This window comes from Stegostoma tigrinum, chromosome 1 (genome assembly GCF_030684315.1).
Source record: "Stegostoma tigrinum isolate sSteTig4 chromosome 1, sSteTig4.hap1, whole genome shotgun sequence".
NCBI lineage: Eukaryota > Metazoa > Chordata > Chondrichthyes > Orectolobiformes > Stegostomatidae > Stegostoma > Stegostoma tigrinum.
In genome coordinates this window covers 140,764,901-140,788,735 of record NC_081354.1, presented here as the reverse complement: position 1 = coordinate 140,788,735, position 23,835 = coordinate 140,764,901, and the positions used below count along the sequence as shown (strand labels likewise).

General features: G+C 42.3%; 1 protein-coding gene across 1 annotated transcript in view; it reads left to right on the top strand.

Moving 5' to 3' along the window:
* golph3a (golgi phosphoprotein 3a) overlaps positions 1–23,835 on the top strand; it is a 64,319-nt gene that overhangs the window by 22,307 nt on the left and 18,177 nt on the right. The window contains exons 2-3 of the mRNA XM_048530495.2: positions 9,072–9,203; positions 15,822–15,936. Coding sequence (XP_048386452.1) covers positions 9,072–9,203; positions 15,822–15,936 — 247 coding nt within the window. The remainder of the gene's footprint in view (positions 1–9,071; positions 9,204–15,821; positions 15,937–23,835) is intronic.

Below are 23,835 nucleotides of genomic sequence, written 5' to 3'. Positions count from 1 at the left end.
ACCATAAGAGGTGAAGGGGCAATACTTGACCTACTCTTGGAAAATAGGGCAGGCCAGGTGACTGTGGGGGATCACTTTGGGATCAGCTACTATAGTTCTCTTAATTTTTAAAAGGTTGTGGAAAAAGACAAAAACTGGTCCACAGGTTCAAGTTCTAAACTGGTGCAAGATAAAATTTTGAGGAATTTCTCAGGAGGTTGCAGGGGTTAATTTGAGTAGTTTGTTTGTTGTCAAAGGGACCTCGGGCAAAAGGAAGGCCTTTCAAAGTATGATAGCTAGAGTTCAAGATCTTTGTTTGTGTGAGGGTGAAGGGCAAGGTTGGCAGGAGTAGGGAATCCTGAATGATGAGATGTTGAGGCTTTGACCAGAATAATGGAGGAAGTATGGCTCAGGAGCAGGCAGCTGGGATCAAGGAATCCCTGGAAGTTTATACGGGATACAGGCGTTTTACTGAAGAAGAAGATCAGGAGGGCGAAAGGGGGACATGAGATAGCTTTGGCTGAGAAGATTAGGGTTAATCCAAAGAGATTGCTTTAAGTATATTAAAGGAGAAAGAATAACCAGAAAGAGAATCGTACCCCTCAAGGACCAAAGTGGACTCAGATGTGTGCACCTGCAAGAGATGGGCACGGTCCTCGATGAATAATTATCCTATGTTTACCTTGGAGAAAGACATGAAGACTTGCAAACTTGGGGAAGTTAGTGGCACTATCTTGGGGACAGTCCATGCCACAGTACAGGAGGCATAAGTAGTGTTAGAATGTACGAAGGTGAATAAATCTCCTGCTTCTGACCAGATATATTCAAGAACCCTGCCAGAGGCTTGAAGAAATTGAGAGGGCCCTGGCTGATATATTTGCATCATTGTAAGCCACGGGTGAGGTCCCGGAAGACTGTACGGTAGCAAATGTTGTGCCTTTATTGGAGAAGGGCTGCAAAGAAAAACCTGGAAATTGTAGACCTGTAAGCTTACCATCTGTGGTAGGTAAGTTACTTGAGAAGATTCTGAGGGATAAGATGTAGATGCATTTGGAAAGACTGGGTTTGATTTAGGACTAGTCAGCATGGCGCTGTACATGGGAGATAATGCTTGTCAAATCTGTTAGTTCTTTGAAGTGACTAGGAAGGCATGTTGAAGGCAGAGCAGTAGATGTGGTCAATATGGATTTCAGTAAGGCCTTTGAGGTTTCACATGGTAGGCTGCTATGGCAGGTTAGATCACATGGAATCCATGGAAAGCTGGCAAATTGGATACACGGTTGGCTTGATGTTAGGAAGCAGAGGGTGACGCTGGAAGGATGCTTGCCTGACTGGAGGCCTGTGACTCATGGTCTGCCTTGGTGCTGGGCCCATTGATTTTTATTATCTGCATCAATGATTTGGATGAGAAAGTACAGTGCAAACTTATCAGTCATGCCGATAATACTAAAATAGGCGGTATTATGGGCAGTGAGGAAGGTTATCAGAAATTGCAGCAGGATTTTGACCAGCTGGGGAAGTGGACCAAGAAATGGCAAATGGACCTTGATTATAGATAAGTGTGAGGGGTTGCATTTTGGAAGATCAAATCCAGGTAGGAGCTTCATGTAGGCCCTTAAGGAGTGTAGTGGAAGAGAGGGACCTTCTTGGAGTTCAGGTGCTTGGTTCTCTGAAAGTGGAGTCACAGGTGGACAAGGTCAGTGGAGAAGCTTTTGGTACACTGGCCTTCATCCGTCACGGTCTTGAGTGTAGAAGTTGAGAAGTTATGATGCGGTTGTGCATGATGTTGGTGAGGCCACACTTGGGGTATTGTCTTCAGTTTTGGTCACTTTGCTATAGGAAGGATGTTATTAAACGGGAATGAGTGCAGAAGAAATTTTCAAAGACGTTGCCAGGACTTGAGGGACTGAATTATAGGGACAGGTTGGACAAGCTAGGACTTATTTCTTTCGAGTATAGAAGACCGAGAGGGCATCCTATAGAAGCGTATAAGATCAGAAGCATGGATAGGATGAATGGACTCAGTCTTTTTCTTGGGGTTGGGGAATCGAGGACTAGAGGGCATCAGTTTAAGCTAAGAAGGGAAAGAATACATGGGAACCTGAGGGACACCGTCTTTACACAGAGGGTGATATGCATGTGGAATGAGTTGCTAGTGGAAGTGCTTGAGGCAGATACCTTAACAACATTTAAAAGCCATTTGGACAAATACATTGATAGAAAAGGTTTAGAAAGATATGGGCCAGTTGCAGGGAAATGTGCTTGGCCTGGACAGGCATTTTGGCTGCCATGGACTGGTTTGGGCCAAAGGACCTGTCTCAATGCTGTCGACTGTAAGAGATATTTGAGAGCAGCAACATTAAAGCATTTAAGACCAAGCTAGGTAATTTGTAATGGAGAAAAGGGTGGAAGAATATTTTGATGAGATTGGGGGGGAAAAAGATCATGTTGTGCCGATACTATGGCTTCAAGAGATGTATTTTTGCCCAGATTATTTTTAATGGAGAGGTTGAGGAGGAGGTGAGGAGCAGTTTGTTTCATGCCAATAAAATAAACATCTTGTTTTTGGTTTTTTATTAATGTAGTAACAATTGAAGCGCTCAATGTGAGGGATCATTCTCCCATAGAACTGAGATTTTTCGTTTAGTTTTCAGTAGCCATTGTGGGGGTCCTGAAGCTGACTGTGAAGCTCTTTTTCTCCCCCCTCTGTTACAGCTAAAAGCTGGGGTTGTCTTCCTGCTGCTATAAAAGAAGAGAGGTATACAGATGTCTGGTTGTGGTGTCCCATTGGAGGTGACAGAAGTGGCAGCTTACAGGCCTTTAATAATGTAGGCTGGTAAGAGAGGACCAGAGGGATCCTTTTATTTTAGTGGGAAGGAAGTGAGGAGTAAGGGCAGAAGTGCAAGAAAGAAGTTGAACATGCTTAAGGATCCTGCCAACCACAGCAGGTATCCTTGGTTGAAGAAAAAGAGTGGATTTCAGGAAGTATTTTTAAGGCAGTGTATAACTGTCCACATTTACTAACATGCCAAATATTTTCAGTTGCTGACATTATGTCACTGCTCTCTGTACTTGAGTCTAATTATAAGAATTGGAATATGACCAAACTAATCCTTGTGGAAACATTGCAGTTACCAATCTGAAGACATCCACCACCACTTTTCCTCTGGTCATTGAGCTAATTTTGTGGCCATAATCACTGTTTTCCCTTAATTCTGTGGGCTTCTAATTTTCAAATAAGCTGCTTGTGTGGCATTTTGTCAAATTATTTGAGACTGTATTTTTGCATCATTGAGAATTGAAACCGGTGCCTTGTTACCTGTACCTTTTTCTACTTTGACACCTAAAATACCCATAATCTGAATTAGGTTACTGAATACAAGACATTGTAGATCGTATGGTCTATTGATCATTCTCTGCCATTTGATGTGATCATGGCTGATGTTGGGTTTTATCTTTACTTTTTCTCCTGTTTGCCATGTCCCTTGATTTTTGGAGAATCAAGAAAATGTCCTCCCCTCGGCCTTGAGTGTATTCAAAGGAGGAGAACCAAAGCCCTTTGGAAGAGAAGATTCACAACACTTCGAAGTAAATTCTCCTTATCTTGAGGCACTGTGGTTCTCCATCTGGCTTGGGGAAGATGGTGCCAATGCAATGATGGTAACCTGGGTTCCATGTGGAGTATGTGGCTTGTGTTGCTAGGAACGTTTAAACTAATTCTGCAGGGGTGTGAAAGCAGGGGAGTAATATCAGGAAGTAGTTCCAGGTGCATGCAGTGCTGGGAGAGACAGCACTAGAATACAGAATGGTAAATTATTGTTTGGAGTTGGAATAAGGGAGAAGTTGAAACATTTCTAAATCCGGGTTGCAGTGTCAAAATGCAAGTTATGCATGGAATTTTGTAAACTTGAATTTCAGGTACAGATTGCCAAGTGGAATTATGATATGGCAATAACAGAGATGTGCTCCTGAGACGCTGCTTGGCCTGCTGTGTTCATCCAGCTTCACACTTTATTATCTTGGATTCGCCAGCATCTGCAGTTCCCATTATCTCTGATACAATTACTCTGGTGCAATTTAAGCCTGCCACCTAGTGGGAAGAATATAGAAGAACAAATTTGCAGAGAAATTAGAGATGTACAAACATCAAAGTAGCAATAAGGGTGGGGACTTGATTTTATCTGTACAGCATTGGTTGGTGTTGGTGTAACCTTTCCTTGGTTGTGCTCAGGAAAGTTTTCTACAACAAGCAGGGGTCCAGTCCTGTCCATTGAGATACTTTAGTTATTGCAAATGTAGAACAAGTATCAGTTTTAGAATGTATTAGGGTCAGTGATCATTGTATCAGGAAAGTTTAGGGTGACAGTCAAAAAGAACCGATCAATCCAACTAAGAATAATTAACTGGGGCAGAGTCAAAACCTAGCTCTGACCAATGAGATATCTATTGTCCTCAGTGTCCCTGGATAGCAGCAACAACACCATGACTGAATTTTGCATACAGTTTAAAGGAGCGGAGTGTGGGTCCAAAACCATTTCGAACTTGACAAGGCTAAAAAAATGAGGTCATGAAAGCAGAGCTAATGAAAGTGAACCAAGAATTTAGTTTAAGGGATGGAATAATAGTGATACAATGGCATGTTTAAAGGAATATTTCAGAAAGTACAGAGTATATACGTTTTAACAAACAAGAATTCCATGGGATGGACCTGGTCTCTGGTTAACCTTTTTTTAAAAGCCAGAGATCATGTCAGGTGCAACTAAGACATTTTTAATTCTGCAAAGATAGATATCAGGTCAGAAGATAAGACAGAATATACTTTTTTAAAAAATGAATTACTAAAAGATTAACAGAGTGGGTGAAAAATGAAGTCGGAAAGAAAGTTAGCCAAAAATGTAAAAACTAGAAAAACTTGTTCAGCTTTAAAACCAGAACAGAGTTAATCAAAACCAAAAGAACTGCAGATGCTGTAAATCAGGAACAAAAACAAAGTTGCTGGGGAAAAACTCAGCAGGTCTAGCAGCATTTGTGAAGGGAAAAAAACAGAGTTAACATTTCAGGTCCGGGACCCTTCCTCAGAACTAGCTGGGAAAACATCCGTTTATATGCAGAAAATAGGGAGGGGGATGGGTCGAGAGTAAATGACAGGATAGAGCCTCGAGAGAGAAGACTACTGGGTAGACAAAGGAGTTGATAATGATCGGGCTATGAGGGTGAGTAGTTGTTAATGGGGACTGTTAGTGACTAACAATTGGTCGTATGTAATAACAGGCTATGTGATTAAAAAGGCCTGGCGTTTGGGCTAGGGGATAGAATGTGGGAGAGTTTAGGCCCTCAAATCATTGAACTCTGTATTGAGTCCGGAGGGTTGTAGGATCCCCAAATGAGAAATGAGGTGGTGCTGTTCCAGCTTGTGTTGAGTTTCACTGGAACCCGGCTGCAAGCCAGGGACGAATGCTGGCCAGAGAACGGTGGTTTGATAAACTGGCAGGCAGCAAATAGCATCAGAGATAATGGGAACTGCAGATGCTGGAGATTCCAAGATAATAAAATGTGAGGCTGGATGAACACAGCAAATAGCAGCAAATAGCTCTTTTTTTTTAGCAAGCAGAACGTAGATGTTCTGTGATGCAGTCACCCAGTCTGTGCTTTGTTACCCCAGCGTAGAGGATACCACATTGTGAGCAGTGAATGATCTTTGCGGCATGCTTCCAGTCATAAACTGCCAACTTAAAAGCGTCCTAATTGTGGCCAGTCTCTCCCTCATTAACCAATTTATGCTAACATATGTTTGTGCCAGGTCATAAATACAGTTGTGAACGAAGGTCAGCCCCCAGGGTTCAGAAGGGAGGTGCAAAAGCAAATTAGAGAAGCCAAGAATGATTACAAAAAAATTGGCAACTAACTGTTCTCCTATCTGCCCACTTTAACAACTTGTCAACGTACTTTGAGTTCGGAGCTGTCTTCTCCGCAGGTTACAACTATGCAAAGTTTTGTCTTCTGCAAACTTGAAAATTGTCTCCTGCATACCAAGACCCCATTGTTAATACAAAGCAGGAAAAGCAGTTTCCAATTTACCCTGGTAAGCTCCACCATAAACTTTCATATATTCATCATCGATCATTACTGTTTAAAATCAGCCAGGCAACTTTGTATCCATATTGCTGTTATAACAAAGTGTAGATCTGGATGAACACAGCAGGCCAAGCAGCATCAGAGGAGCAGGAAGGCTGATGTTTTGGGCCTAGACTCTTCTTCAGATATTGCTGTTGTTCCTTTTTGTACCATGACCTAGAACTTTCCTCTAGTCTGGGTGCTACTGTATCAAGTGCCTTCTGGAAATTAATGTAAACCGCATCCACAGCATTATCCTCATCAAGCTTTTCTGTTATCTCTTCAAAAAATCCAGCAAGCTTGTTAAACTTTATTTTTCTCTTGGGAATCCATGTTGACTGTTCGTAATCTACCCACCTTTCTCCATGTGGCTACTAATTCTATGGCAAATAACTTCTCGCAGTTTCCCCACTAGTGAGGTTAAACTGACTTGTCTATAATTGCTGGGATGATATTACAACCTTTCTCGAATAAAGCCATAACGTTTGCAATTCTCCAATCTTCTGGCATCTCTCCTGAGTCCAAGGATGTCTGAAAGACTATGACTAGTGCCTCAGTAATTTCTACCCTCGCTTCCATGAAATTTCTTTGGTCCCAGTGCCTTTAAGTGCAAACCATCTGTCCCTCTCTGATGAAGAGTCTAGGCCCGAAACGTCAGCTTTTGTGCTCCTGAGATGCTGCTGGGCCTGCTGTGTTCATCCAGCCTCACGTTTTATTATCTTGGATTCTCCAGCATCTGCAGTTCCCATTATCACTGTCCAAGACTACTTCCTTGTTAATTTTGATCCCATCTAGTAACAGAGGAGGAAGTTTCCCCATCATGGATGGGGCTGGGTCGTCCTCTGTGGGAAAGCAGATGTGAAGTTTTCATTTAATGTTTCATCCATGCTCCCTGAAGTGATACGTAAATTCCTTTTGTCATTTCTAATTGGCCCTACTCCTTGAAGTATTTTATTATTTATGTGCTTGCAGAAAACTTTGAGGTTCCCCTTAATGTTAGGTGTTAGTCTTTTCTTATCATTCCTCTTTTTGCTTTTATTTGCATTTTTACCTCTCCACTAAACCTTCAATATTTCTTTGTTCTCAGATGTATTTTCTGCCTTACACCTGTCATAAAACGTGTTTTTACTACTTATGTTAACTCCTACCTCCTTTTCTCAACTAGGGAGCTCATTTGTTTGTCCTGTCTTTCCCATATGAGCACATTTCTTTTTATTCACTTGTGGGAGGTAGGCATCACGAGCAGACCAGCATTTATTACCTGCTCCTAGTTACTCTTAAATATGGCAGTGAGCTATCTACTTGAACTGCTGCAGTCCATGTGCTGTAGTTCGTCTTGCAATACTTAAAATGTACCCAAACCATCTCCTTTGAAGATAATTCATTGTTCAATTACTGTTTTGCCTGCCACACTCCTGTTCCAGCCAATCCTGCCTAGCTCTGCTTTACTCATTTGTAGTCGGCTGTCCATCAGTTGATGTTTTTTTTTCCTTTTTGAGATCGGAAGGATTCTGGTTATTGTTTTCATGAATTTAATAAATGTAGTCACAAGTAGACAGTATAGAGAAGAGGGCATTTGGTACACTTGCCTTTTAGTCAGTGAATTGAGAACAGGAGTTGAGAGTTTTGTGGCTGTACAGTACGTTGGTTAGAATACTTTTGGAATACTGCATTCAGTTCTGGTCTTCCAACTGTGAAGAAGATGTTGGTAAACCTGAAAGGGATCATAAAATTTACGAGGATGTCACTAATGTGGAAGGTTTGCGCTCTAGAGACGGGCTGAATAGGCTGGTGTTTTTTACCCTGGCGGGTTGGAGGCTGTGTGGTGGCCTTAGAGATTTATAAAATCATGAGGGGAGATAGGGTGAATAGCCAAGATCATTTTCCCAGGGTAGGGCAGGCCAAAACTAGAGGACATAGGTTTAAGGTGAGAGGGGAATGATTTAAAAGCATCCTGAGGGGCAACTTTTTCATGCAGGGTGTGGTGTATGTAAAGAATGAGCTGCCAGATGAAGTGGTGGAGGTTAGTGTAATTACAGCATGTAAAAAGTATCTGGATGAGTACGTGATTGGGAAGGGCTTAGAGGGATTTGGGCCAAATGCTGGCAAATGGGACTAGGTGAGTTAGGATATCTGGTCATCATGGATGAGTTGGTCCAAAGGGTCTGTTTCCAAGCTATATAACTCTGCCTCTATGACACTAATCTTCACCATGTTGTATGCCATTTCTTCCCCCTTTTAATGCTGCTTTTGACCTCCCTTGTCAGCCATGGTTGCCTCATCCTTCCCTTTAGTATGATTTATGAATGTATTTGTCTCCTTCCAATTATCAAACTTCATGTATTTATGAATCAATTCTTGGGATAAATTCCTGTTATGCCTCAGAAATTACCCCCAGAAACATCTGTTGCTGCTCTACCATCTTGCCTGCTAGACTCACCTTTATTACCCACCAACTCCTCAAGTCCTTGCCTTCTCAAATACCTATTGGCAAGCCAGTAAAAGCAAGATATTTATTTCAGTAATCAGAAATGTATAGAATTACCAGAACAAATGTCATATTTTTCCTTTTTATAAGGAAAGCTTACCCAGTCTTAAAGTTAGATGGCAGTTAAAAGATAACCATATTAAATGGCTTAGCAAGTCCTTTCATTCGAGGGCAATTAGAGATTGGCAACAAATGGTAATTTTTGGCTAAAATCTCCAATTCCAATCATCCCAGTGGGAAAAAAAGTGAAACTGTACTTTAGTATAGAGAAACTTGCAAATCTTAAAGGCATTTGCTTTTGCTGCAAGAGCACTGGAAGTAAAGGAATCCATGTCCAGGATCCTAGGCAATTTAGATGCGTGAATAATGATTGAGAACGTTTAAAGTTCATGACATGTGGAACATTGTATATCTTTACAGAGTGTCTAAGTACATATACATTTTGTTTCTTATGAGGAAACTAACTTTATGACTTTTATTTGTGCTGCAGGGTTACACGTCTTTTTGGAATGACTGCATCTCATCTGGTTTGCGTGGATGCATGCTGATTGAATTAGCACTTCGAGGACGTTTGCAATTGGAATCTTTTGGGATGAGACGCAAAAGTTTATTAACAAGAAAGGTAAGTGCAGTTTTGACATTGTAATTTTGTTGAGTTTGTTTTGCAAGTAAAATAATTTTGGAAGCACATGTTACCAGCATACATAAAACAGTGTCTGTGCGTCTTTTGAATAAGTTGATTCTACATGCAATGCAATGTTCTATTTTCTAAATCATTGAGCACATCCTGAGTCTGTGTGCCTTCTTTAAGTAACCGAGCATGCATTTATAATTTATTGTATGTATAATTTATTTGTCCACTGCTAATGGACCCATTGCAATTTCTGTATGTCTAGGATGTACAGGAAGTGCCTTTTTTTTTTGGAGGCAAAACATCTATCTGCTTGTGTAGGTCTGTCCTTCAGATAGTCACAGACTGACATAGAGGTTGTTTAATTTGCATTTGCGTTCCAGAGGTACAGTCGCATCATGCAAAGAAAAATACTGTTCTTTTTGTGTTCATCAATGTTCGTTCTTTAGTGGAACTGCCAGAAAAAAAGAAACTAGTTTTCTATGTAGAGACTGTGGAATGACTTTAGTTTGCCAAGATAATGCATTAGTTTATTCCCAACTCTCTTTTTTATTATTGCTGAAGCTCTCAACATAGTTTTATTAAAATTGTAACACATCTGTGCTGGTGAGACTGCAATTTTGTCCTCTTAGCGAAGGAAAAGACATAATTTCATTGGAGGCAGTTCATTGAAGGTTTATTAGGATGATTCTGGTATGGAGAGATTGTCTTATGAGCAAAGGCTAAACAGGTTGGGACTCTACTCCAGTATAGAAGAATGAGAGGTAATTTCATTGAAACATGTACAGTTATCAAGGGGCTTGATGTGAAATACTGAGAGGATATTTACCCTCATGGAGGAGTCTAGGACCAGACCTAGTCCCATAATAAAGGGGTGCCCATTTGAGATTGACATGAGGAGGAATTTCTTCTTTGATGGTTGAGGCTTTGGAACATTTTGCCACAGAGAACAAAGAACAAAGAAACCTACAGCACAGGAACAGGCCCTTCGGCCCTCCAAGCCTCCGCCGATCAAGATCCTCTGTCTAACCTGTCGTCTATTTTCTAACGGTCTGTGTCCATTTGCTCCCTGTCCATCCATATACCTGTCCAAATATATCTTAAAAGACGCGAACGTGTCTGCGTCTACCACCTCTGCTGGCAACGCATTCGAGGCACCCACCACCCTCTGTGTAAAGAACTTTCCACGCATATCTCCCTTAAACTTTACTCCTCTCACTTTGAACTCATGACCCCTAGTAATTGAGTCCCCACTCTGGGTGGGGGGGTGGTGGGGTGGGGGGGGGAGCTTTTTGTAGCCCTCAATCAGGTCCCCCCTCAATCTACATCTTTCTAATGAAAATAATCCCAATCTACTCAACTTCTCTTCATAGCTAGCACCTTCCACACCAGGCAACATCCTGGTGAACCTCCTCTGCACCCTCTCCAAAGCATCCACATCCTTTTGGTAATGTGGCGACCAGAACTGCACACAGTACTCCAAATGTGGCCGAACCAAAGTCCTATACAATTGCAACATGACCTGCCAACTCTTGTACTCAATACCCCGCCTAATGAAGGAAAGTATGCCATATGCCTTTTTGACTACCCTATTGACCTGCGTTGTCACCTTCAGGGAACAATGGACCTGAACACCCAGATCTCTCTGTTCATCAATTTTCCCCAGGACTTTTCCATTTACTGTATAGTTGGCCCTTGAATTTGATCTTCCAAAATGCATCACCTCACATTTGCCCGGATTGAACTCCATTTGCCATTTATCTGCCCAACTCTCCAGTCTATCTATATTCTGCTGTAATCTCTGACAGTCCCCTTCACTATCAGCTACTCCACCAATCTTCGTGTCATCAGCAAACTTGCTGATCAGACCACCTACACCTCCCTGCAGATCATTTACATATATCACAAACAGCAGTGGTCCCAGCACATCCGTGTGGAACACCACTGGTCATAGGTCTCCAATTTGAGAAACTCCCTTCTACTACTACCCTCTGTCTCCTGTTGCCCAGCCAGTTTTTTATCCATCTAGCTAGCACACCCTGGACCCCATGTGACTTCACTTTCTCCATCAGCCTGCCATGGGGAACCTTATCAAATGCCTTACTGAAGTCCATGTATATGACATCTACAGCCTTTCCCTCATCAATCAACTTTGTCACGTCCTCAACGAATTCTATTAAGTTGGTAAGACGTGACCTTCCCTGTACAAAACCATGTTGCCTATCACTGATAAGCCCATTTTCTTCCAAATGGGAATAGATCCTATCCCTCAGTATCTTCTCCAGTAGCTTCCCTACCACTGACGTCAGGCTCACTGGTCGATAATTACCTGGATTATCCTTTCTGCCCTTCTTAAACAAGGGGACAACATTAGCAAGTCTCCAGTCCTCTGGGACCTCACCCGTTTCTAAGGACACTGCAACTATGGGGAGCAATCCTTTTGTGTGTGTATATATAAGATAGTTGAAATAATAAATACTTCATCAATAGATGATATGACTTGAATAGTCATATTGGATTCAGAACATTAACTACTTTTATTTCCACAGATGCTGCTAGACCTGTTGAGATTCTCCAGTGGTTTGTTATTAATCTTGTAAACTTCCTCTGTACTGATTCTGCTTTATTTATGTCCCTCCACAAATAAGGAGATCAAAATTGCACAGTGTTCAAGTGTGATGTGGCCTGTAGAACTTTAAACATAAGTCTTTCCATTTTGTGTTCAGCTCCACTTGTAATAAAAGATAGCATCCCATTTGCTGCCTTGATTACATACCTGTACCTGTATAATAACCTACAGTGACTCAAGCAACAGAACACCCCTTAGACTTTGGGTTTCTGCGGAGGTTCTCCATTTTAGTCATACTCTGCTTTTTCACACGTCCTACCAAAATGAATGACTTTGCATTTTTCTGCATGATATGCTGTCGGCCAAATTTTTGCCCACTTATTCAACCCATCTATATCTGGCCACAATCTTGTTACATCATCACAATATCCTTTAATAACTATGTTGGTGTCTTCTGCTTAGTTAAGAATCTTACCTTCCCTCCTTTCACCTGAATCTTTAATATAAATTCTTAAAAAGTTGTTGCCCTGATACAGAACCCCGCCAGACTCCACTTGTAATATTCTATCAGTCAACTAAAGAATCACCTTATGTGTAGTTCTATTCTGCCAGCTAGCAGTCTTCTTTCCATGCTAGTATATTGTGGAATTATATGTTAAGTTAATGCTCCTTTCAACTTTTGATTTACAGCTTTTACTAGAATGATTTTTGTACGGAATGGAGACAGAAGCAAAACATGTGTTCAGTCATCTTCCATTCTCTTAGCCCTACTATTAACTTCCCATTCTCACTCTCTTAGGGGACCAACGCTTGCTTTGCTTTTAGTTTTCATTACTACATAGATGGCAAAACTCTTCCTGTTTTTCCATTCCTAGCTAGGTTCCTAACTGTACTTTCTTACTCTTGATTGAATTTTGTAATTCTCTGCCATTCTTTACATTCTGGCTTGTATGGGTAACCATGGACAATGTGTCCTCCTTTTGAGGTTTCTTTGTAGGAATCTCTGTTTTCTGAGGATTCTGAAATATCTTCTTAACTGTTTACCATTGTCTCTGATCTATGCCCTTGCCTAGTATGCCAGTTCACTTCAGTTAGGTCTGTTTCCATACCAATATAGTTGCCCTTATTTAGCATTTAAATTAAATACATTTTACCTCACTACTTACTGCCGTATAAGTCTACTTTCAGTCATCTGTAAAGTGATAGAAGTTATCAGGCCACATCTGCTAAGCGATAACCTGATCAATGATGCCCAGTTTGGGTTCTGCCGGGGCCACTCAGCTCCTGACCTCATTTCAAACATGGAGAAAAGAGGTGAATTTCAGAGGTCAGGTAAGAGTGACAGCCCTTGACAAAAAGGTCACATTTGACTGAATGTGGTGTTAAGGAGCCCCAGCAAAACTGGGAATAATGGATACCGGGGGCAAACTATCCACTGATTGGAGTCATCTGTCACATTGAAAGATAGCTATTGTTGGAGATCAGTCATATCAGCTGCAGGACATCTCTGCAGGAGTTCCTCAGGGTAGTGTCCTAGGCCCAACCATCTTTGGTTGCCTCATTGATGACCATCCTTCCATCATCCGGTCAGAATTGGGGATGTTTGCTGATGACTGCACAATTTTCAGCATTATTTGCAACTCCTTGGATACTGAAACAGTCCATCGTCAAATGCAACAAGATATGGACAATGCCTAGGCTTGGGCTGACAAATGGCAGTAATCTTCATGCCGCACAAATGCCAGGCAATGTCCATCTCCAATAAGAAGGAAAAAAATCTAATCACTGCCCCTTGACGTTCAGTGATGTTACCACCAGTGGCTACAGGAGCAGATCGGAGGCTAGGAATACTGCAACAAGTAACTCCTCACCTGACTCCCCAAAACCTGCACACCATCTGCAAGACACAAATCAGAGTATGATGGAAGACTGCCCACTTGTCTGGATGAGTGCAGCTCCAACAATACCCAAAGTTTGACATCATCCAGGAAATAAGCTGTAGCCTGTACCATCTACAAGATGCACTGCAGAGATTCACCAAAGATCTTTGGATGGCACCTTTCAAACCTATGACCATTCCATCTAGAAGGAAAAGAGCAGTAAATACATTGGAACACCACCACATGCAAATTCCAAATCACTCCTCATCCTGTCCTGGAAACATATCACTGTTCCTACACTGGTAGGTCAAAATCCTGAAGTTTCTTCCCTGAGGGCGTTGTGCATCAACCTACAGCGCACGCACTGAAATGGTTCAAGAAGGCAACTAACCACCACCTTCTCCAGGGCAATTAGGAATAGACAATAAATGCTGACCAGCCAGTAATGCCCATCTCCCATGGGAGAATTTTTAAAAAATTTCTCGGACCCGGTCTTCAGTTCAAACTGGATGTAAAACACCAGTCTGACTGTGTGGTTTCTGTTCCCGACGAGTACCTAAATTTGTAGATTAATATTCAATCTTGTCCCACTACACAACAGAAAGTCTGTAACATAATCTGTTCTGTCTAGTGTGCTATTCCAAGAAACTATTTCCAAAAGCATTCTAAAAGAATAGCCTACTGCTGTTGACCTTATTTTTTCAATATATATGTACATTAATGTCTCCTATGATTATTATTGCTCCTTTATCATAAGCATCTGATATTATTTCTTGTATACACTGTGATCACCAATAAGCGACATTCGGACCACTTCAGTGACTTCTTTCCCCATCTATTCCTCGTCACCTAGATTCTATATCCTGATGGCTCAACACCATAAGATGAGTCTTTCTCACTCATCAAGGTCATGGCTGAACTGATGACCCTCAACTATTTTCCTGTCCTCTTCCTCTATTTCTCGAGGAGGCAATGGCCTAGTGGTATTATTGCAGGACTGTTAATCCAGCGATCCGGATAACATTTGGGGACCTGGGTTCAAATCCTGCCACGGCAGATAGTGGAATTTTAATTCAATAAATATCTAGAATTGAAGAGTGTACTGATGACCGTGAATCCATTGTTGATTGTCCGACAAACCCATCTTGTTCACTACTGTCGTTTAGGGAAGGAAACTGCCATCCTTTGTCTGGTTTAGCTTACGTGTGACTCTAGACCCAAAGCAATGCAGTTGACTCTTAACTGCAGTCTGGACAATTAGGGACAGACAATAAATGCTGCCTAGGCAGTAATGTCCTAATCCTGTTAAGGAATAAAGAAAATGTTCCTGATTTAAAATCTTTCTAGATCTTGAATATGTTTGATAACCTGGCCTCAAGATCTTGTGGTAAAGAATTTCACTAACTACCTTCAGAAAAGTTGTTCCTCCTCTGTTTTTTGTATGGGAAATACTTTGTTCTGAGAGAAAGCCCATGGTCCTAGACTCTCCGAGAAGAGAAATAAATCTTTATCTGCAAGTACCATGTCAAATCCCCTCGGAAAGAGTCTTGTATGTTTCAGTGAGGTTACCTCCCATTCTTGTAAACTCCCAATGAGCATAAGTCTGATCTACTTAACCTCTCCTTGTAAGAACCAGGAATCAACCTTGTGCACCTTCTGGGCTTCCTCCAACGCCAGTATAGTTTTCCTTAGATAAGGGGACCAAAAAGTGTGGTCTAACTGATGCCATGTATAATTTTCTCAAAACTTCATAATTTTGTCCTCCTGTTTTCTTTTCCATTTCCAGCTATTGTGAAGATATCATTGATTAACACTGCTAGTCCTCCAACTTTTTACCTAGCATCCTATTTTAATTTGATGTCGTATACCCCTTAATGCTCAGGTTCCAATCCTTGTGTGACCATGTCCTTAGTCGTTGTGTAATGATCCGCTTGTCTGTGTAAAGCATTATTTGCCACAAGGGCTCATTCTCCAACTCAGCTGGGTTTGCTTGCAATCTGCTTTTTGATCTATGATCTTTTGAATCTGCTTGTATATTCACAAACGTGTGATTCGTTAAATTACCAAAAAGTGGCTGCTAGTGGCTGATTTTAGTAAGTTATATAAAAGCTTTGGAAAATACTTTTAAAAAATTAATTTCATTGTTCTTGTTTCTCTTAGGTCATCTGTAAGTCAGATAGTCCTACTGGAGATGTTTTACTTGATGAAGCCTTGAAACATATTAAAGAAACTCAGCCTCCTGAAGCAGTGCAGAGTTGGATTGAACTTCTCAGTGGTAAATGAACTAAAGAACCCACAAGGGTGCAAATGAAAAGTGTTCTAATTCAAAACAGAGTTGATAGATATGCAAAACAAAAGAAAGAAGGTTAAACTTGAGCTGTGTTAACTAAGTTTTTCAGAATGCAACTGCATGCTTTAAAAATTCAAATTTCCATAGAGATATTCTACATCTAGCCACAACTTGAGACACTTTGAAGAAACTTTGTTATCTCTGTCTCTGTGGAGTCTCCAGAAATGTTAGAGGAAGTGAGGGAACCCTTGCTAAAAACTGTACCCCTTTTTTTTTGATGGCTTCATTAGAAATGTGAGAAAATGCTTTGTAAGTTCTTGAGTCTAAAATGTATCTGGCAAATAGTATGACGGCTAATATTAAAAACTGAGTATTAATTTTGCAAATGTAATAAGTTGGCTTTGTATTCAGGATTCAGTCTCCAAGATCCTGCTTGTTAGGACTTCTTGTTAAAATGTGTTTTTTTTCTTGGAGTATGACCCTTGCTGGCAAAACCTGAATATATGGCCTATCCACAATTGCGTTGGGAATGAGGTGAATAACCGCTGCCTTGAACAGCAGCAGTCTGTACGTTCGACTGTTTGTACTTGCTGGAATGTAGAAGAATGAGAAGGGATCTCAGAAACACAAAATCCTGATGGGACTCGAAAGGCTAGATGCAGGAAGAATATTCCCAATGTTGTGGTTTGTTGGCTTACTGAGCTGGTTCACTGTTCTGCTGGGTAATGTAATCGGTGCAGCCTCCAATGAAGTGCTGTTTGTGTTTTCCCGCCTGTTATTTAAATTCTGATGTCCGTTGAGCTGGGTTACCTCACTTGCGGCTTTTCTTTGCAGTGGAGTGTATATGGGGTCTAGTTCTGTGTTTGTTGATGGTCTTCTTAGTGGAGAACCAGGCCTCTAGGAATTCCTGTGCTTGTCTCTGCTTGGCCTGTCCCAGGACCCTGGTGTTATTTCAATCAAACTGCTGGGCTTTCCTTATCTATGTGGATGGAGATGAATGAGTACGGGTTGTGTCTTTTTGTTGCTAGTTGTTGATCATGTACTTTTGTGGCTAATTTTCTTCCTGTCCGTCCGGTGTAATGTTTGTTGCAGTCTTTGCAGGAGATCTTGTATATTATGTTGGTCCTGTCCATTGTGGGTAACAGGTCTTTGATTCCAGTCAGTAGTTGATGTTGGGTTGATGTCCAGTGGTTGTAGGAGTCTTGTGGCCAGTTCAGATGTGCTCCTGACGTACGGTAGCATGATGAGTTTGTTGGGGCGTGCATTATTTTCCTGGCGTTGTTCGTGTAATAGACATATTCTGACTTAATTTGACTACTCGGAAGAGGTACTCTTCTTCATTTTGGCATAGTTCTGTGTTGCTGCATTGTGTTGTTGCCCGTTTAAATAGACTTTCCACACAACTTTGTTCACGGGTGTTGGGTGGTTGCAATTGAAGTTCAGTACGTGATCTGTGTGTGTGGCTTTTTTGTGTACCTTTGCAGTCCTCCTGTTGTGGGTTGACCCGCAATGCTATTGGGGAGGGAATTCCAGCATTTTGACCTGTCGACAGTGAAGGAATGGTGATTTATATTTTCAAGTCAGGATGGTGAGGGGCTTGGAGGAGAACTTGGAGGTGGTGGTTTTCCCATGTATTTGTTGCCCTTGCCCTTCTAGATGGAAGTGGACATGGGTTTGGAAGGTGCTGTCTGAGGATCTTTGAATTTCTGCCATGCATCTTGTACATGGTAGCAGCAGTGTGTACTCTGAGTGTCAGTGGTGGAGAGACTGAATGCCTGTAGGTGTAGAGCCAATCAAGCAGGCTCCTTTGTCCTGGATGTTGTCACTCTTCTTGAGTGTTATTGGAGCTGCACTCATCCAGGCAAATGGTGAGTATTCCATCACACTCCTGGTTTGTGCCTTGTAGATGGTGGACAGCTTTGAGGAGTTAGGAGATGAGTTACTTGCCGTAGTATTCCCAGCTTCTGGCCCGCTGTTGTAGCCATTCTGTTAATGTGAGTCCCGTTGAGTTTCTGGTCAATGGTAACCCCCAGAATGTTGATAATGGGGGATTCAGTGATGGTAACACCATTGAATATCAAAGGGCAGTGGACAGCTTGTCTCTTATTGGTGATGGTCATAGCCTGGCGTTTGTGTGGTGCGAATGTCACTTGCCACTTATCCGCCCAAGCCTGGGTATTGTCCAGATCTTGTTGCATGTGAGCATGGACTGCTGCAGTATCTGAGGAGTCGCGAATGGTGCTGAACAATGCGTAGTCATATGATGGAGGCAAGGTCATTGAAGCAGCTGAAGACGGTTTGGCCTAGGATGCTGCCCCAAGGAACTCCTGCGGAGATGTCCTCGAGCTGAGATGATTGACCTCCAACAACCACAACCATCTTCTGATGTGTCAGGTATGACTCCAACCACCGGAGCGTTTGCCCTGATACCCATTGATTCCAGTTTTGCCAGGGCTCCTTGATGCCACACTCAGTCGAGTGCAGCCTTGATATCAAGGTCTGTCACTCTCACCTCACCTCTGGAATTCAGCTCTTTTGCATTAGGAAAATGAACCTAGTCAAGTGATCACAGTTTCAGTGGGGGAGCATTTTGGAACAGACATCATAATTCTGTCAGTTTTTTCAGGTAGTTATAGCTAAGAGTAAGACCAGTTCTTGGATGGAAGTGCTGAATTGGGGCTGGACTAATTACAGCAGTACTAGGTAGTAACTAAAGAAATTGTATTGGCATGCTGTTTGAGGACAAATCCACATCTGACTTGTGGGAGTCTTTGAAAGGTCAGGTGTCCAGCACGAAAACAGGCCCTTCAGTCTAACTTGTCCATGCTGACCTGATAGCCTAAATTAGTCTACTCCCATTTGCCAGCAATTGTCCTATATCCCTATAAACCCTTCCTATTGTTATTACCCATCCAGATGCTTTTTAAATATTGTAATTGTACCAGCCTGTACTTCATCTGACAGTTCATTCCATACACATACTCACCCTGCTTGAAAATGTTGCCTCTTGCATCTCTTTTTTTAAATCTTTCCCCTCTCACCTTAAACCTATGCACTCTAGTTTTTGACTTCCCTATCCGGGGGTGGTGGGGGGAGGACCTTGACTATACACCCTGTCAATGTCCCTCATGATTTCATAAGCCATCAATTTCCAATGCCCAGGAAAAATAGCCTCAGCTTATTTGGCCTGTCCCTATAGCTCCAGCCCTGGCGACATCCTTGTAAACTGGTCTGAACCTTTTCAAGTTTCTCAACACTTTTCCTATCGCGGGAGGACTAGAATTGAACGCATTACTCCAAAACGGGTCTAACAAATGTTGACCAGAGTTTAGAATCCCGTTCATGCTCCTTTTGTAGATAAAAGATGAGGATGGCAAGATTTGGGAACGTTCAATGCCAAGAGGTATTGAAAGCTTAGTCAAGAAGAAGAAGGCAACAGAGGTAACGTTTAGAAAATGGAAATCAGACAGGACCCTTAAGTATAAAGAAAGCAGAAAAGAACTGAAACAAGAAACTGCAAGGGCTGGAAGGGACCATGAAGTGTCTTTGGCAAATACCGTTTAAGGAGAATCCCAAGGCATTTTATCCATTTATTGGGAGCGAGACAGTAGGTAGGGGAAATATAAGTTCGTTCAAAGACAATGACGGGAACTTATGCATGGAACCAGAGGAAGTGGGGTGAGCTCCTTAATGAGTACTTCAAATCGATGTTCATCAAGGAATGGGACTGGATGATGGTGAGATTAGGGAGGAGTAAGCTGATACTGTAGAGCATGTTACTGATGAGAAGGTGATGATGCTGGGTGTCTTTTAAAAACATGAGGATTCTCAGGGCATGATGAGATCTATCTCAAGATACTGAAGAATGCAAGGAAGAAGATTGCTGGGGCCTTGACAGATCTTTGTTTGCACTTTAGCCACAGGTGACGTCCCAGAAGACTGGAGAACAGCCAATGTTGGGAGGTTGTTTGTTTAAGAGTCCAAGAAATTATAGGCTAGTGAGCCTTACATCAGTGGTAGGGAAATTATTGGTGGAGTTTCTTAGGATTAGGATTTGATGGTATTTGGAAATGAATGGAATAGTCAGCATGGCTTTATGAGGGGAGGGCTTGTGTCTGAAACTTGAGTTGAATTTTTTGAGGAATTGGACTTGAGGTGGCTCTTTTGTGGTGCCTTCATCCCCACAGCGCACAGATGATGTGATGCCATCACCATGCGGTGGGTGTCGTACTGATGCTAACGTCCAAGTGAATGTGGCCTCGTTGCTGCTCTATTCTGCTGCTTGCAGGCCTGACAAGAAAGCCCAGTTCCTGCAGCTGAGGAAATTGTGTTGCCAGTGACTGAAGGACCAGGAGCTGAGCCCTTGTGAACCTACCTGACAGAATCAGGCCTGTATTCTGATTCTGGGATGGATTTCTGCAAATGTGGAGCCTCTGGAGAGTTTAAACCTACATGACATGTTTTACAGGCTGGTGGACTTTTGATTTGGTTGCTGATTCCTGCCTGGATTGTTCATTACTGCGTGAAGTACCATATTGCAACAGAGCCATGTTGCATTACATATGTGAAGTCAAGAATTTTCATTTTTAGCAAATAGAAGTTATTCCATGCCATGCAAGAGGATGACCATACTGGGTACCACTAATTAGAAGGCGTAAGCACATTATGGATATATAGCATCAATGGTTGTACAATTAAATTCAATGGAACAGAAGTTTTTTTTTCACATTTTGAAAGGCTTATCATTAAATACTGCTGTACCAAAAAAGCATTTGGCAAGGTCCTTCATGGTAGGCTAATCCAGAGGAGTAAGTCAAATATAGTCCATGGTTAGTTGGCAAGTTTGATTTAAAAAAAAATTGGCTCAGTCTTAGACAGAGGGTAGTTATGGGGGATGTTCCACAAGGATCAGTGCTTGGATCTCTTAATGTATATGGCAAACAGTGATTTGGATAAAAATGTTGGTGGTCTGGTTAATAAATTTGCAGGTGGCATGAAAATTGGTGGAGAGGAAGGAAGATCGTCGATGGATACAGCAAAATAGAAAATATTTGCCAGGCTCAGTGGAGAAGTGGTAGATGGGGTTTATTCTGGGTAGTTGAGATGATGCGCTTTGGAGGTCAAATGCAAGAGGAAAGTATACAGTAAAATGGATGGACATTTAGGAACATTGATGCACAGAGGGATCTCAGTGCAAGTCCACAGTTCTGTGAAAATGACGACTCAAGTGGGTAAGGTGGTAAAGAGGGCATACAGCACGCTTGCCTTCACCATTCAGGCATTGAGTATAAAAGAATAAGAATAGCTTTTATTATCATGTAAACTCAAATGAGTGCAGTGAAAAGTTTGTATTGTCACCTCTTGGTGCAATCTTGGATACAGGATATCTAGGTACAGATATTTAGTGTTGCCACAGAATTGAAATAGTCAGGGGGGTAAAAAAGACACATGGGCAAATGGAGTGTAAAAGTCAGAGTGAAAATAAAAAGTCTCTTTCAAGTACTGAAGTTATATAGTCCTTTTCTACTGAGTTTGCTCCTGCCGGTGGGTTGGAATATAAAAGCACTGATGTGCTTCTGAGGCTTTATAAAGCTCTCGTTAGGCCCCATTTAGAATACTGTGTCCAATTTTGGGCCCCACACCTCAGGAAGGACATACTAGCACTGGAGCGTGTCCAGTGGAGAGTCACACGGATGATCCCTGGAATGGTAGGTTTAATGTATGATGAACGGCTAAGGATCCTGGGATTGTATTCATTAGAGTTGAGAAGGTTGAGGGGAGATCTGATAGAAACTTACAAGATAATGTATGGCTTAGAAGGGGTGGACGCTAGGAAGTTGTTTCCGTTAGGCGGGGAGACTAGGACCCGTGGGCACAGCCTTAAAATTAGAGAGGGTAGATTTAAAACACAAATGAGATGACATTTCTTCAGCCAGAGAACATAGAACATAGAACACCACAGCACAGTACAGGCCCTTCAGCCCTCTATGTTGCACTGACCAGTGAAACCAAACTGAAGCCCATCTAACCTACACTATTCCATTATTATCCATATGTTCATCCAATGACCACTTAAATGCCCTTAAACTTGGTGAGTCTACTACTGTTGCAGGCAGGGCATTCCCTGCCCTTAATACTCTCTGAATGAAGAACTTACATCTGTCCTATATCTATCACACCTCAATTTAAAGCTACGTCCCCTTGTGCTAGCCATCTCCATCTGAGGAAAAAGACTCTCACGGTCCACCCTATCTGATCCCCTGATCATCTTGTATATCTCTATTAGGCCAGCTGTCAAACTTTTTCTCTCTAATGAAAACAGCCTCAAGTCCCTCAGCTTTTCCTCATAAGACCTTCCCTCCATACCAGGCTACATCCTGGTAAATCTCCTCTGCACCCTTTCCAATGCTTCCACATCCTTCCTATAATGCGGCGACCAGAACTATATGCAGTACTCCAAGTGAAGCCGCACCAGAGCTTTATACAGCTGCAACATGACGTCACGTCTCTGAAACTCCATCCCTCTACCAATAAAACCTAACGCATTGTACGCCTTCTTAACAAAGCCTGGGTGGCAACTTTCGGGGATCTATCTCACCGAGATCTTTCTGCTCATCCACGCTACCAAGAATCGTACCGCTAGCCCAGTACTCTGTATTCCAGTTACTCCTTCCAAAGAGAGTGGTGGGCTTGTGGAATTCATTGCCACGGAGTGCAGTGGAGGCTGGGACGTTGGATGCCTTCAAGGGAGAGATCGATAAATTCTTGATCTCAGAAGGAATCAAGGGCTACGGGGAGAGTGCAGGGAAGTGGAGTTGAAATGCCCATCAGCCATGATTTAAATGGCGGAGTGGACTTGATGGGCCGAATGGCCTTACTTTCACTCCTATGTCTTATGGTCTTGGGGTACTTTGCGGCCACAACTCAGCTCCCAGCTTCGCCCATGCTCACTCTGCTTCCTGCCCTGAGACTTGGCCTGCACTTGCTGTGCGCTTTGCTCCATGATTCACTTCCAGGGCTGAGGACTCTGCCCGCAATCATTCTGCTCCCAAATTTGGATCCCCGCCGCCACTTGCTCATGGGACTTGGCACGCGCTAACTCTGCTGTCTGCTCCTGGACTTGGTTGTGCTAAATCATGTCTCAAGCTTAAAGCCTCTGGCTATATTTGGAGTATTGTTTTCCAATAGAGATGAGGTTTACCGAGATGTTGACTGGATTGGAGTGTATTGGCTTTCAGCTTGCAACATTGGCTTTAAGGAGAGGTTGGATCAACTTGGATTGTTTTCACTAGAGTGTTGGAGGCTGAGATGCGCCCTGTTAGAAGTACATGAAAATCATGAGGCATGGATAGGTATGTAGTCAGAGTCTTTTTCCCAAGGTGGAAATAACAAATACTTGGGGGGTGCAGGGTACATTTAAGGTGAGAGGGTAAGTTTATTTTTAAACAGAGGGTGACAGGTGCTTGGAACACCATGCCAGGCGAGGTGGTAGAAGCAGAAATGGGAACAATGTTTAACAGGCACTTAGATGCACGAACAGGCAAGGAATGGATGGGAACAGGCTGCATGCAGGCTGTGGGGTTAGTGTGGAATGGCATTATATTGACATCAGAAGGGCCTGTTCCTGTGCTGTACTGTTCTAATTCCCGCCCTCTAATCTGTTGGAGCTACAACATTTAGGTGGCTAATTTGGTTAAGTTTCTGGTTGTTGATAAGTTCCTGTGTGTTAGTACTGGAGATATTGTAGTGGTAAAGCCTTTGAATGTTGTGTAGAGACAGTCAGTTAGATTCTCTGTTGGCTGGAGGTCGTTGTTAGTTAATGTCTCTATTTGTGTTATGATGGAGAAAGTCATTAATGAAGCAACCAAAAATGGTTTGGCGCAT